General features: G+C 42.8%; 1 protein-coding gene across 2 annotated transcripts in view; it reads left to right on the forward strand.

Moving 5' to 3' along the window:
* The first annotated feature begins 1,095 nt into the window (after positions 1-1,095).
* The window catches only part of LOC120064674 (copine-3-like), a 51,332-nt gene continuing 38,690 nt past the window's right edge, over positions 1,096-13,737 (forward strand). For both annotated transcript variants that reach the window (XM_039015307.1, XM_039015300.1), the window contains exons 1-2: positions 1,096-1,196; positions 11,426-11,557. In XM_039015307.1, the coding sequence (XP_038871235.1) occupies positions 11,426-11,557 (132 nt within the window). In that variant the 5' untranslated portion in view covers positions 1,096-1,196. The remainder of the gene's footprint in view (positions 1,197-11,425; positions 11,558-13,737) is intronic.

The following is a 13,737-nucleotide window of genomic DNA, read 5'->3' on the forward strand; positions in this document are numbered from 1 at the left end:
GTTTCAAACTGATAAAAGACACACCTTCGTCAATTTACCATCGCCTTATGCCCTTAGGGGAATTGCCGCGCCCAATCTTGTCGTTGGTTCAAATAAAGACGCCAAGCAAGGGAAGTTAGCAACGTAAGCACCTCAGCCCTCGTTTTCAATGGCGTTTGCGAATGTACAATTATGTTCACGTCGGGCATGAAACGCCCCGATGATTGTACATCTGCTAGACTAGAAAAGTCTGCCAAAATTTAAAACTCCAACATTAATATGGAGATGTCAACATACAAGTGTAAGTAAAAACAAATGCAAATAAGTTATAAATTGTGCTACTAATTCACAAACACGTCTAGCAAAAGTAATTATGTTTTTGGTTAGTTTTTGGAGATTGTAGAAATAAAACATGTTCCTTCTTCAGAGGTTCCAGCTAGGCAGGCTAACGTCAGTTAGCTAATTAATTAGCTAGCTATTATACAGTAGGCGTATATTAATAATTACATATTTAATGTAAGTAGACATGCAATCATAATTGACTGTAGCGCAAATAAAGCACCAACAAGCTACCGGTGGATGAAAACACAGTCATCGCGGGATGAACGTGTGACGAATATCCGGGCAAGGGCGTTCCGTTTAAAAATCCTTCCATCCTTCCTCGCCCCGCAAGTGTATACTCGGCTAAACCCGCCTATTTCTACCATTTCTAAACTTAACCCTAGGCACACTGATAACACTATGACTAACCTTAATCTTAAATTAAGACCAAAAAGCACATTTTGGTTTTCATACATTTTTACAGGCAATTTGTGGCTGTGGTAACTAGTGACAACCGGGATATGTGTGTAGTCACTTCCTGCACGGCCAGTACTATCTGGGATTCTTAGCACGTCCCCTACCTAACCTTACCACAAATATTTGCCTTAACCATGTTAAACTTCAACGATTTGCATGGGGTAGGGACGTCCCAAGGATTCCGGTTAGCACGAACCCTTCCCCCTGCACTGCGGCCCCCGGTGAGTGACGTTGTCTCTTGTCCAATAGGAACGTTTTTATGGTGGCTGATCATCCAATGTTGAGCTCACTTGACCATATGCCACACCTTTTTTAGGAAATATTTCCTATTCATTTCGTGTTACGGCAGTGTGCTTTTTAGTTGCAAGACAAGTACAACTGTTTCATAAGAGACCTGATATTCCGTTTCGTGCGACAAGGTAATATTTGTAGCCTACCTATTTTTATAAAGTAAGCCTCTGTTAGTTTAGAGATCGAGGTGAGCAGGCAAATCCGTTTATTGTTATTTTATGGGCGTAATGGGCCCTGGCCTTGGGGTTCTTGTCAGTCAGTCAGTTTTTTTGTTTTATGGTTGAGTTAACTTCATAGGAAGTTCTCTCTCCATGTCGAGTCTCTACTATAAAATAAGCGTCTGGTAGTTTTCAGCGTGTCTGATTCACAGCTGAACTTTTGCTGTTAACTAGGAAGTATGTAGTTTATTGTAAATATACAGTACCAGTGTGTTGTGAACAACATTAGCGTGAGCCAGGGTTTTTAGCACGACGACTACTCAAATCCCGCCCAAAGGCCTGAAAACTAGCCCAACATGTTTTTAACAGCAAGAGAGTTGACATATTTATACAATAAACCCTTTTTCCCCACCATAACGCTTCGAGGCAATTAAGAAGAAATATCGTAGTAATTTGTAACAACGTTAGATGCAAAATTCGGTTGAACTCTAAATAATAATTCTTGCGAGCTATGACTTAATAAAGGAATTTGAATATGTCGCAAGAGTGGATAATTCGCTCGTATTAAACTCCACAGATCATTTTCCATCACTTAATAAAGGAATTTGAATATGTCGAAGAAGATAATTCGCTCGTATTAAACTCCCAAGATAAATCCACATCCATTGATGGAAAATTAACTCGTTTGACTGTTATGATTACGCAATAAGGCACAAGGGGGTGTGGGATGTGGCCAATACACCACAGTTTACGCTTCGAGAACACCGATAGTATGCTTGCGCAAAATAGTGTGCAGCATTATCTGGATATGTATGTATGCAACAAAAGTAAAACATTCACCTTCTGCTACCGTTTCTATCAAGCCGTACCCATACAGTTTGATGCATACGTTCGATCAATATGCAACACACCAAACGCCCTGCAACTGCAAGTTGCAACGAAATGCTGGTGTACCAAAATGCAATGAAGCTGTCGGTGTGATCGAAACGTAAGGGCTGTTCTCAGCATGACTCAACACGGAGTGCCTGGATACAGCAACATATACCACAAACCCCCTGGGTGCCTTATTGATATTATAAACTGGTTAGGTTTTAATGTCAAATGCACAAGTACAGTGAAGTGCCTTTCTTGCAAACTCAAAACCCAACAATGCAGTAATCAATAACAATGTATTACAAAAAAAAAGAATAGGAAATATGTAATGCACATTAAAGAAAGTAAGCATACTATATACAGGAAATATTTAAAGTCAGATCCAATACCATATTTAAATGTGCAGGGATACTGGAGTGATGGCGTTAGATATGTATAGGGGTAAGGGGACTAAGCAACAGGATAAGATAAACCGTAGCAGCAGCTCATGTGAGCAGGTGTGTAGAGTCTAGGGTTGGGCGGTATACTGTATTTACTATATACCGGTATTGATGCACAGACTCGTTTGGGTTTTTACTTTTTTTTTTTTACTTTACCTTCTACTTTACCTTCTAAACAGTATTTGAATGTTTGGTTTGTTAAATGTGATACGCCGTGTGTAACGTCCATTTTTTTAAATAGTTTACTCCGCTACTTGAGTCATCCCTCCACTCTTTCTCCATGCTGCTTTACACACAGACCTAGTCCCACCCCTTGTCACTCAAGGAGCGCATTTGTTGCTTTGACCACGAGACACTTTCGTTCGTCTGCATGGTCAATGCAGCACATGCAACAATGTTGATGACAATTATGTTGTTTCCAATTTGATCTTAATATAAATCCACAAGTGTTCAATAATTACATTATTAGTTTGTGTTTCTTACATCTGCAAACAGCTAGTTTGTATTTTCTTAGCAAATTAAGCTAACTAGTTAAAGGTAATGAGTCGGAGCAAACGTAGCTAGCTAATACAGCCTGATACCAGTGCTGGTGGAGGCCTAAATCAGGGTGTTTGTGCAACAGTATCTTTTAAATCAAAGAGGAATAGGCGAAGCATGAATATGTTGGCTATATGAATAAAGATTTAATGTAGCCAAAGATTATAGGGTCCCCTAGGAAACACAAAACATCACTTTGGTTCTTAGCCGGTCACAATAACTCATCCATGTCATGTCAGACAACACTGTATTCAAAGTCCCCACTATTATTTATATTCTATTTCCATGATTCCAAAAGTTCACCCAAGTGTTTTGATCTAAATCGTAATTGCAACATTTGGCCTTGTATTTTTGCCCATATCGTGGCAGTGTGAAACTGATTTCAAATTGAGTGCAGGAAATTATTTTTGGTTGAAGTTGAATTGAACAGAATAAAGCAATCCGAATGGAGAAAGACCCATTGTAGCAAATTTAGAACTTTTATTAATCAAAAACATAAAATACCGTCAAAAACTGTGAAAGAAAACCATGAGATTATATTTTGGCCATATTGCCCAGCCCTAGTAGAGTCAGTATAAATGTATGTGCATATTATGTAGGGGTGAGCAAATTCTGGTGTGTGTGCATAGACAGTGCAAATATTGAAATTAAAGGTCAATACAGATACAATGTGAACTCAGGTGAAGCTATTTTGTTAGCTATTTATCAGTCGAATTGCTTGGGGATAAAAACTGTTCAAGAGCCTGTTAATGTCAGACTTGATTCACCGGTACCTCTTGCTGTGCGGCAGCAGAGAAAATAGTCTCTATGGCTCGGGTGGTTGGAGTCTTTGATGATGTTCTGGGCCTTCTTTTCACATCGCCTGATAGAGGTTCTGGATGGCAGGGAGCTCGGCCCCAGTGATGTACTGGGCTGTCTGCACCAGCGTCTGTAGCGCCATGGGATCGAAGGCAGTGCTATAGCCATACCAAGCAGTGATTTAGCCTTTTCAGGATTTGAGGGTCCATGCCAAACTTTTTCAACCTGATGGTGAAGAGACACTGTCAGGCTTTCTTCAAGTGTGTGTGTGTGTGTGTGTTAGGACCATTTTAAGTCATTAGTGATTTTGACACAGAGGAATTTGAAGTTGTCTAACTGCTCCCGGCACCACACTGCCAGGTCACTGACCTCCCTGTATGCTGACTCATTGTCGCTGGTGATCGGTCCTACCACCGTTGTGTCGTCAGGGAACTTCATAATGGTGTTGGGAGTTGTGCATGGGCACAGTCGTTGGTGAACAGGGAGTACAAGAGGGGACTAAGCACACACCCCTGTGGGGCTCCTATGTTAAGGGTCAGTGTGGCAGAGGTGATGTTGCCTACACTCACCACCTGGGGGTGGGCCCGTCTGGAAGTCCAGGATCCAGTTGTAGAGGAAGGTGTTCAGACCCAGAGTCCTAAGCTTGGTGACAAGCTTGGAGGGGGCACTGGTGTTGAACACTGAGCTGTAGTCAATGAACAGCATTATCACATAGGTATTCCACTTATCTAGGCTGGTGAGGGCAGTGTGGAGAGCAATTGAGATTGCATTGTCTATGGATCTGTTGGGGTGGTATGCAAATTGGAGTGAGTCTAGGGTGGCTGGGATAATGGCGTCAATGTGTGCCATAACCAGCCTCAAAGCACTTCATGTATACAAAAGTGCTACAGGATGGTAGTCATTGTGGCATGGGCCCTTTGAGTTCTTGGGAACAGGAATGTTTGTGGTAATCATAAAACGTGGGGATTACAGACTGGGACAAGGACAGGTTGAAAATGACAGTGAATATGCCTGCCAGCTGTTCTGCGCATGCTCTGAGAACGTGCCCTGGAATACTGTCTGGGCCCGCGGCCTTGCGGGTGTTGACCTGATTTAAAGACCCTACCTGACGTCGGCCTCGGAGAGCGAGATCATCCAATCCTCTGGGTCGGTGACGGCCCTCACACCCGGCTCAATGTTGTTGTCAAAGCGTGCAAAAAATGCGTTGAGTTTGTCTGGTAGAGAGGCGTTGTTGGGCAGATCATGGTTGGGTCTTCCTTTGTAATCCGTAATGGACTGTAGCCCCTGCCACATGCGGCGGGCATCGGAGCCTGTGCCATATGAATTAACTTTATTCCTATATTGTTCTTTTGCTCGTTTAATGACTCTGCGGAGGTCATAGCGGGCCTACTTGTACTTATTCCCGTCTTCAACCGTAGCAACAGGGTTGTCTACGATATCTCTGTGTGCGATAGCCCTTGGTGGAGAATGATACATATTACCAACGTAATTAGAACAGTAAAAAGTTATTTTAGTCATAACCGTGGTATATGGTCTGATACCACGGCTTTCAGCCAGTCAGCATTCATGACTCGAACCAGGTGTATATAATTGTAAATAAATTCCTTGAAAGTTGGACATAGGATTTCAATCTCTGAGCAAGGAACACTTGGGCTAACAAAAAAAAGAATGTTAAGATTCATTTCTGACAATTGTGCTATTATGTGCCAGATGTTAAGACTACAAACTGTTATAAATGGCCCATTTGCGAGATTGACTTGTCATTTCAATAAACATAGACTACAGACTAAAATCTGGGTTTATGATTGAACTTTGACAGGGTTTGCTTAGATAAAGGCAGGTAGCCTATAGCCCCTGATATGCCTATATCTCATTTCAGATAGTCTACTGTAGCCTAGACAAGATGTAGGCAAGATGTAAACAATTTAGCATCTTGCTTAGTTCAAATTTAGACTACTTTATTAAACATGAATAGTGTGAAGATTGAGGTAAGAAATAGTCTGCTAGAATAGGCTACTGAGGATTGGGTCATAATCACTGAATTAAATATTAATAATATTTACAGTACCAGTCAAAAGTTTGGACGCCTACTCATTCAAGGATTTTTCTTTTTTTAAACTATTTTCTACATTGTTGAATAATAGTGAAGATCAAAACTATGAAATAACACATGGAATCATGATGAAGATCAGATCAAATTTGTTGACCAATTTATGAAGAAAACACTTTGTAATTACCTGGATTTCTTGCAACTGTATGCTGAGCCCCTGTTGGCTACTTTTTCTTCACTCTGCGGTCCAACTGATCCCAAACCATCTCAATTGTATTGAGGTCGTGTGATTGATTGAGTGCTGCAACAGATGACCTGGCCTTCACAATCCCCTTGGTCAAATAGAGGAGGTGTGTTTTGGGTCATTGTCCTGTTGAAAAACAAATGATAGTCCCACTAAGCACAAACCAGAGGGGACAGGACAACTTCACCGCATCAAAGGGACGATGGACGGGGCCATGTACCGTCAAATCTTGGGTGAGAACCTCCTTCCCTCAGCCAGGGTATTGAAAATGGGTCGTGGATGGGTATTCCAGCATAACAATGACCCAAAACACACGGCCAAGGCAACAAAGGAGTGGCTCAAGAAGAAGCACATTAAGGTCCTGGAGTGGCCTAGCCAGGAGTGGCCTAGCCTTTCCAACCACTAACAAACAATAGTTTTGGCAAGTTGGTTAGGACATCTACTTTGTGCATGACAAGAGCAATTTTTCCAACAATTGTTTACAGACAGGTTATTTCACAGTATCACAATTCCAGTGGGTCAGAAGTTTACATACACTAAGTTGACTGTGCCTTTAAACAACTTGGAAAATTCCAGAAAATGATCCCATGGCTTTAGAAGCTTCTGATAGGCTAATTGACATAATTTGAGTCCATTGGAGGTGTACCTGTGGATGTATTTCAAGGCCTACCCTCAAAATTTGTGGGCAGAACTGAAAAAGTGCATGCGAGCAAGGCCTACAAATCTGATGCAATTACACCAGCTCTGTCAGGAGGAATGGGCCAAAATTCACCCAACTTATTGTGGGAAGCTTGGAAGGCTACCCGCAATTGTTTAACTTGGGTTAAATGTTTAAAGGCAATGCTATCAAATACTAATTGAGTATGTAAACTTCTGACCCACTGGGATAGTGATGAAAGAAAAGCTGAAAAATCATTCTTTCTACTATTATTCTGACATTTCACATTCATAAAATGGTGATCCTAACTGACCAAAGACAGGGAATTTTTGCGAGGATGAAATGTCAGGATTTGTGAAAAACTGAGTTTAAATGCATTTGCCTAAGGTGTATGTAAACTTCAACTAATATACACTTATTACAGTGAGGGAAAAAAGTATTTGATCCCCTGCTGATTTTGTACGTTTGTCCACTGACAAAGAAATTATCAGTCTAATTTTAATGGTAGGTTTATTTGAACAGTGTGAGAGAGAATAACAACAAAAAAATCCAGAAAAACACATGTCATTTTAAAAAAAAAATTGATTTGCATTTTAATGAGGGAAATAAGTATTTGACCCCTCTGCAAAACATGACTTAGTACTTGGTGGCAAAACCCTTGTTGGCAATCACAGAGGTCATACGTTTCTTGTAGTTGGCCACCAGGTTTGTACACACTGCAGGAGGGATTTTGTCCCACTCCTCTTTGCAGATCTTCTCCAAGTCATTAAGGTTTTGAGGCTGACGTTTGGCAACTCGAACCTTCAGCTCCCTCCACAGATTTTCTATTGGGTTCAGGTCTGGAGACTGGCTAGGCCACTCCAGGACCTTGAGATGCTTCTTACGGAGCCACTCCTTAGGTGCCCTGGCTGTGTATTTCGGGTCGTGGTCATGCTGGAAGACCCAGCCACGACCCATCTTCAATGCTCTCACTGAGGGAAGGAGGTTGTTGGCCAAGATCTCGCAATACATGGCCCCATCCATCCTCCCCTCAATACGGTGCAGTCGTCCTGTCCCCTTTGCAGAAAAGCATCCCCAAAGAATGATGTTTCCACCTCCATGCTTCACGGTTGGGATGGTGTTCTTGGGGTTGTACTCATCCATCTTCTTCCTCCAAACACGGCGAGTGGAGTTTAGACCAAAAAGCTCTATTTTTGTCTCATCAGACCACATGACCTTCTCCCATTCCTCCTCTGGATCATCCAGATGGTCATTGGCAAACTTCAGACGGGCCTGGACATGCGCTGGCTTCAGCAGGGGGACCTTGCGTGCGCTGCAGGATTTTAATCCATGACGGCGTAGTGTGTTACTAATGGTTTTCTTTGAGACTGTGGTCCCAGCTCTCTTCAGGTCATTGACCAGGTCCTGCCGTGTAGTTCTGGGCTGATCCCTCACTTTCCTCATGACCATTGATGCCCCACGAGGTGAGATCTTGTAAGGAGCCCCAGACCGAGGGTGATTGACCGTCATCTTTAACTTCTTCCATTTTCTAAAAATTGCGCCAACAGTTGTTGCCTTCTCACCAAGCTGCTTGCCTATTGTCCTGTAGCCCATCCCAGCCTTGTGCAGGTCTACAATTTTATCCCTGATGTCCTTACACAGCTCTCTGGTCTTTTCCATTGTGGAGAGGTTGGAGTCTGTTTGAGTGTGTGGACAGGTGTCTTTTATACAGGTAATGAGTTCAAACAGGTGCAGGTAATACAGGTAATGAGTGGAGAACAGGTGGGCTTCTTAAAGAAAAACTAACAGGTCTGTGAGAGCCGGAATTCTTACTGGTTGGTAGGTGATCAAATACTTATGTCATGCAAATTAATTACTTAAAAATCATAATGTGATTTTCTGGATTTTTGTTTTAGATTCTGTCTCTCACAGTTGAAGTGTACCGATGATAAAAATTACAGACGTCTACATGCTTTGTAAGTAGGAAACACTGCCGATTTTGCAGGTTATCAAATACTTGTTCTCCCCACTGTATATATATATTTGTGTGTGTGTGTGTGTGTGTGTGTGTATATATATATATATATATATATATATATATATATATATATATATATATATATATATACTGCTCAAAAAAATAAAGGGAACACTTAAACAACACAATGTAACTCCAAGTCAATCACACTTCTGTGAACTCAAACTGTCCACTTAGGAAGCAACACTGATTGACAATAAATTTCACATGCTGTTGTGCAAATGGAATAGACAACATGTGGAAATTATAGGCAATTAGCAAGACACCCCCAATAAAGGAGTGGTTCTGCAGGTGGTGACCACAGACCACTTCTCAGTTCCTATGCTTCCCGGCTGATGTTTTGGTCACTTTTGAATGCTGGCGGTGCTTTCACTCTAGTGGTAGCATGAGACGGAGTCTACAACCCACACAAGTGGCTCAGGTAGTGCAGCTCATCCAGGATGGCACATCAATGCGAGCTGGGGCAAGAAGGTTTGCTGTATCTGTCAGCGTAGTGTCCAGAGCATGGAGGCGCTACCAGGAGACAGGCCAGTACATCAGGAGACGTGGAGGAGGCCGTAGGAGGGCAACAACCCAGCAGCAGGACCGCTACCTTTGTGCAAGAAGGAGCAGGAGGAGCACTGCCAGAGCCCTGCAAAATGACCTCCAGCAGGCCACAAATGTGCATGTGTCTGCTCAAACGGTCAGAAACAGACTCCATGAGGGTGGTAATGAGGGCCCGACGTCCACAGGTGGGGGTTGTGCTTACAGCCCGACACCGTGCAGGACGTTTTGCATTTGCCAGAGAACACCAAGATTGGCAAATTCGCCACTGGCGCCCTGTGCTCTTCACAGATGAAAGCAGGTTCACACTGAGCACATGTGACAGACGTGACAATCTGGAGACGCCGTGGAGAACGTTCTGCTGCCTGCAACATCCTCCAGCATGACCGGTTTGGCGGTGGGGTCAGTCATGGTGTGGGGTGGCATTTCTTTGGGGGGCCGCACAGCCCTCCATGGGCTCGCCAGAGGTAGCCTGAATGCCATTAGGTACCGAGATGAGATCCTCAGACCCCTTGTGAGACCATATGCTGGTGCGGTTGGCCCTGGATTCCTCCTAATGCAAGACAATGCTAGACCTCATGTGGCTGGAGTGTGTCAGCAGTTCCTGCAAGAGGAAGGCATTGATGCTATGGACTGGCCCGCCCGTTCCCCAGACCTGAATCCAATTGAGCACATCTGGGACATCATGTCTCGCTCCATCCACCAACGCCACGTTGCACCACAGACTGTCCAGGAGTTGGCGGATGCTTTAGTTCAGGTCTGGGAGGAGATCCATCAGGAGACCATCCGCCACCTCATCTGGAGCATGCCCAGGCGTTGTAGGGAGGTCATACAGGCACGTGGAGGCCACACACACTACTGAGCCTTATTTTGACTTGTTTTAAGGACATTACATCAAAGTTGGATCAGCCTGTAGTGTGGTTTTCCACTTTAATTTTGAGTGTGACTCCAAATCCAGACCTCCATGGGTTGATAAATTTGATTTCCATTGATAATTTTTGTGTGATTTTGTTGTCAGCACATTCAACTATGTAAAGGAAAAAGTATTTAATATGAATAGTTAATTCATTCAGATCTAGGATGTGTTATTTTAGTGTTCCCTTTATTTTTTTTATTTTTTCACACACACACACACACACAGGGCCCTTTTTTTAATTACGTCACTTTTTTGAGCTGACCTAGGCATTGAACGGGGCACCTTGCTCACGCCCGGAAGTCAGTCCGGTTCCAAAGCAAATGCAATCAACTTTCTCCTTGTGCACAACATGCCTACTGGGTGCCTTGGCCAGATTATTCGAATCCTACCATGAGAGAAGATTTGAAATTGACAAGATGTTTGTGTACACGTTGTTGTTACTTCCTGAAGCAAAACAATTATTTTATTTAATGTCACATTTTCTGAATTCAAACAAACCCCCCCCCCCTGCAACTAGACATGGACGTTTAGAAAAGATTTGGTTGCCTTCCAAATCGGAAATTGAAGAAGTATCGCCGTTCTCTGCTACACCAAACAGTATCTAACGTGACTGCTAATGGAGCATCGCATCCCAGCCCATTACAATCTGCTAGCTAAGAACCTGTCCCATTTTTTTATTTTCTCTATGCCGACCTGGTTGAGACTCACTCATTCTCAAAATTGCCATTTTTACTGAGCAGTGTACGTTAAAGCAAAGCCTGGGATATGGGAAGCGGTTAATGGTAATTTTAAAATCTTTATATTATTTATTCCTGAAGAATATATTTGCCTCATGGGCTGTCTTTCTTTATCATAACCAAACATACAAGGGTTCTTTACTCGATTGTTTATAAACAACAAGAATGTAAATGGCTTCAAATAATTTTTTAAAAATGTAATGGACTGTCGGTCCCTGCATCTGGAGCGTTATCTATGAATTTGAGAGGATTTTAATTTCACTGGCACATTCCCTTAGCGGTATACCAAAGCAAGTGGCAGGGACCCCGTTGTTATTGTTTTTAACTGCAGACTTTAGCTTTTAATATAGTCATAGTTGATATGAAATCTTATTTTTCTTTTTCAGATGGCTACTCAATGTGTGTCAAAAGTAGAACTCTCCATCTCGTGCAGCAATCTCCTCGACAAAGACGTTGGATCCAAGTCTGACCCACTCTGCTTGCTGCTGCAGAGCATTGGGGATGACAAGTGGACCGAGGTAAGAAGAAAGTCTAACTAATTGAAACATTTTAATAATTGGCAACGTTCAGTGAGGTCCAAAGGTATATTGACACTGATACATTGTGTGTTATACCCCGGTATTCCAGCACTTTGGATTTGAAATGATACAATGACTGAGGTTAATGTGCAGACGGTCAGCTTTCGTTTCAGGTTATTTTCATCCATATCGGGTGAATCGTTCCGAAATGACACTTTTTGTCCACATTTTAGGGAACCAAAAGTATTTGGACAAATTCACTTAAGAACAAATTCTTATTTACAATGACCGCCAAACCCGGACGACGCTGGGCCAATTTTGCGCCGGCCTATGGAACTCCCAATCATGGCTGGATGTAATGCTGCCTGGATTCGAACCAGATACTTCAGTGTCACCTCAAATTTTTCTTCTCAACCTTTGTGTACCTACATTGTACATTTTTCATAGGCTAGCTTGCAGCAACCTCATGATGGGTATAGGGAAAATTTGAGTATCCAGTATTAGCCTAAACCTATCGCTGTTACATTGAACTGGGTGAATGGAAATTTAAATGTTCCAAAAGCACGAATCGGCGGCCTGGAGATGCTAAATATGTTTAATCAATTACCGTGATACCGGCAGTCTTATGCATGACAATAACCGGCTGATAAAATTTAATGACCGCCACAGCCCTTGGTGGGCCTGATCACCAACGACAATGATACCGCCTATAGGAAGGTCAGAGACCTGGCAGCGTGCCAGGACAACAACTTCTCCCTCAACATAGATTACAGAAAAGGCAGGCCGAGCACGGCACACATTCGCCACACGCACACTTATCACATACACTGCTGCTACTGTCTATCCTGTTGCCTAGTCACTTTACCCCTCCCTACACATGACCAAACGAACGTGGACACCTGCCCCATTGAACATCTCATTCTAAAATCATGGGCATTAATATGGATTTGGTCCCCCCTTTGCTGCTATAACAGCCTCCACTCTTCTGAGAAGGAACATTGCTGCAGGGACTTGCTTCCATTCAGCCAGAAGTGAGCTGTGAGCTTGTAAGGCCTGCCACTTTGCAGCTGAGCCGTTGTTTACACTTCACAATAAAAGCACAGTTGACCGGGGCAGCTCTAGCAGCACAGACATTTGACGAACTGACTTGATGGAAAGGTGGCATCCTATGACAGTGCCACGTTGAAAGTCACTGAGCTCTTTGGTAAGACCATTCTACTGCCAATGTTTGTCTATAGATATTGCATGGCTGTGTGCTTGATTTTATACACCTGTCAGCAACCGGTGTGGCTGAAATTGCTGAATCCACTAATTTGAAGGGGTGTCCACATACAGTACTTTCCGAATGCACTATATATACAAAAGTATTCCGACTTTGCTACGTTACAGCCTTGTTTTAAAAATGAGAAATCGTTTTTTCCCCCCTCAATCTACCCAATACCCCATAATGACAAAGCAAAAACACGTTTAGTCATTTTTGTAAATATATATGTTTTTAAACTTTTACATAATTATTCACTCTTTACTCTTTGTTGAAGCACCTTTGGCAGCAATTACAGCCTCGAGTCTTGACGCTACAAGCTTGGCACACCTGTATTTGGGGAGTTTCTCCAATTCGCTCCGCAGATCCTCTCAATGTCTGTCAGGTTGGATGGGGAGTGTCGCTTCACAGCTATTTTCAGGTCTCTCCAGAGATGTTCGATCGGGCTCAAGTCCGGGCCACTCAAGGACATTCGGAGACTTGTCCCGAAGCCACTCCTGGGTTGACTTGGCTGTGTGCTTAGGGTCGTTGTACTGTTGGAAGGTGAACCGTCGCCCCAGTCTGAGGTTGAGTGCTCTAGAGCAGGTTTTCATCAAGGATATCTCTGTACTTTGTCCACCACAGGGGGACTCCAATCAGGTTGTAGAAACATGTCAAGAATGATCAATGGAAACAGGATGCACCGGAGCTCAATTTCGAGTCTCAGCAAATGGTCTGAATACGGATTTGTATTATATTTGCAAAAATGTAATTTCATGTTATTTAATCCATTTTAGAATAAGGCTGTAATGTAACAAAATATGGAAAAAGTCAAGGGGCACTGTATACTACTAACATGAATGACTTTCAGCTTAAACTTTAACTGACTTGCCTAGATAAATAAATAAGAAATCACTGCATCAGCTGTATGTGACCAGGC

Source organism: Salvelinus namaycush, chromosome 2 (assembly GCF_016432855.1).
Source record: "Salvelinus namaycush isolate Seneca chromosome 2, SaNama_1.0, whole genome shotgun sequence".
Taxonomy (NCBI): Eukaryota; Metazoa; Chordata; class Actinopteri; order Salmoniformes; family Salmonidae; genus Salvelinus; species Salvelinus namaycush.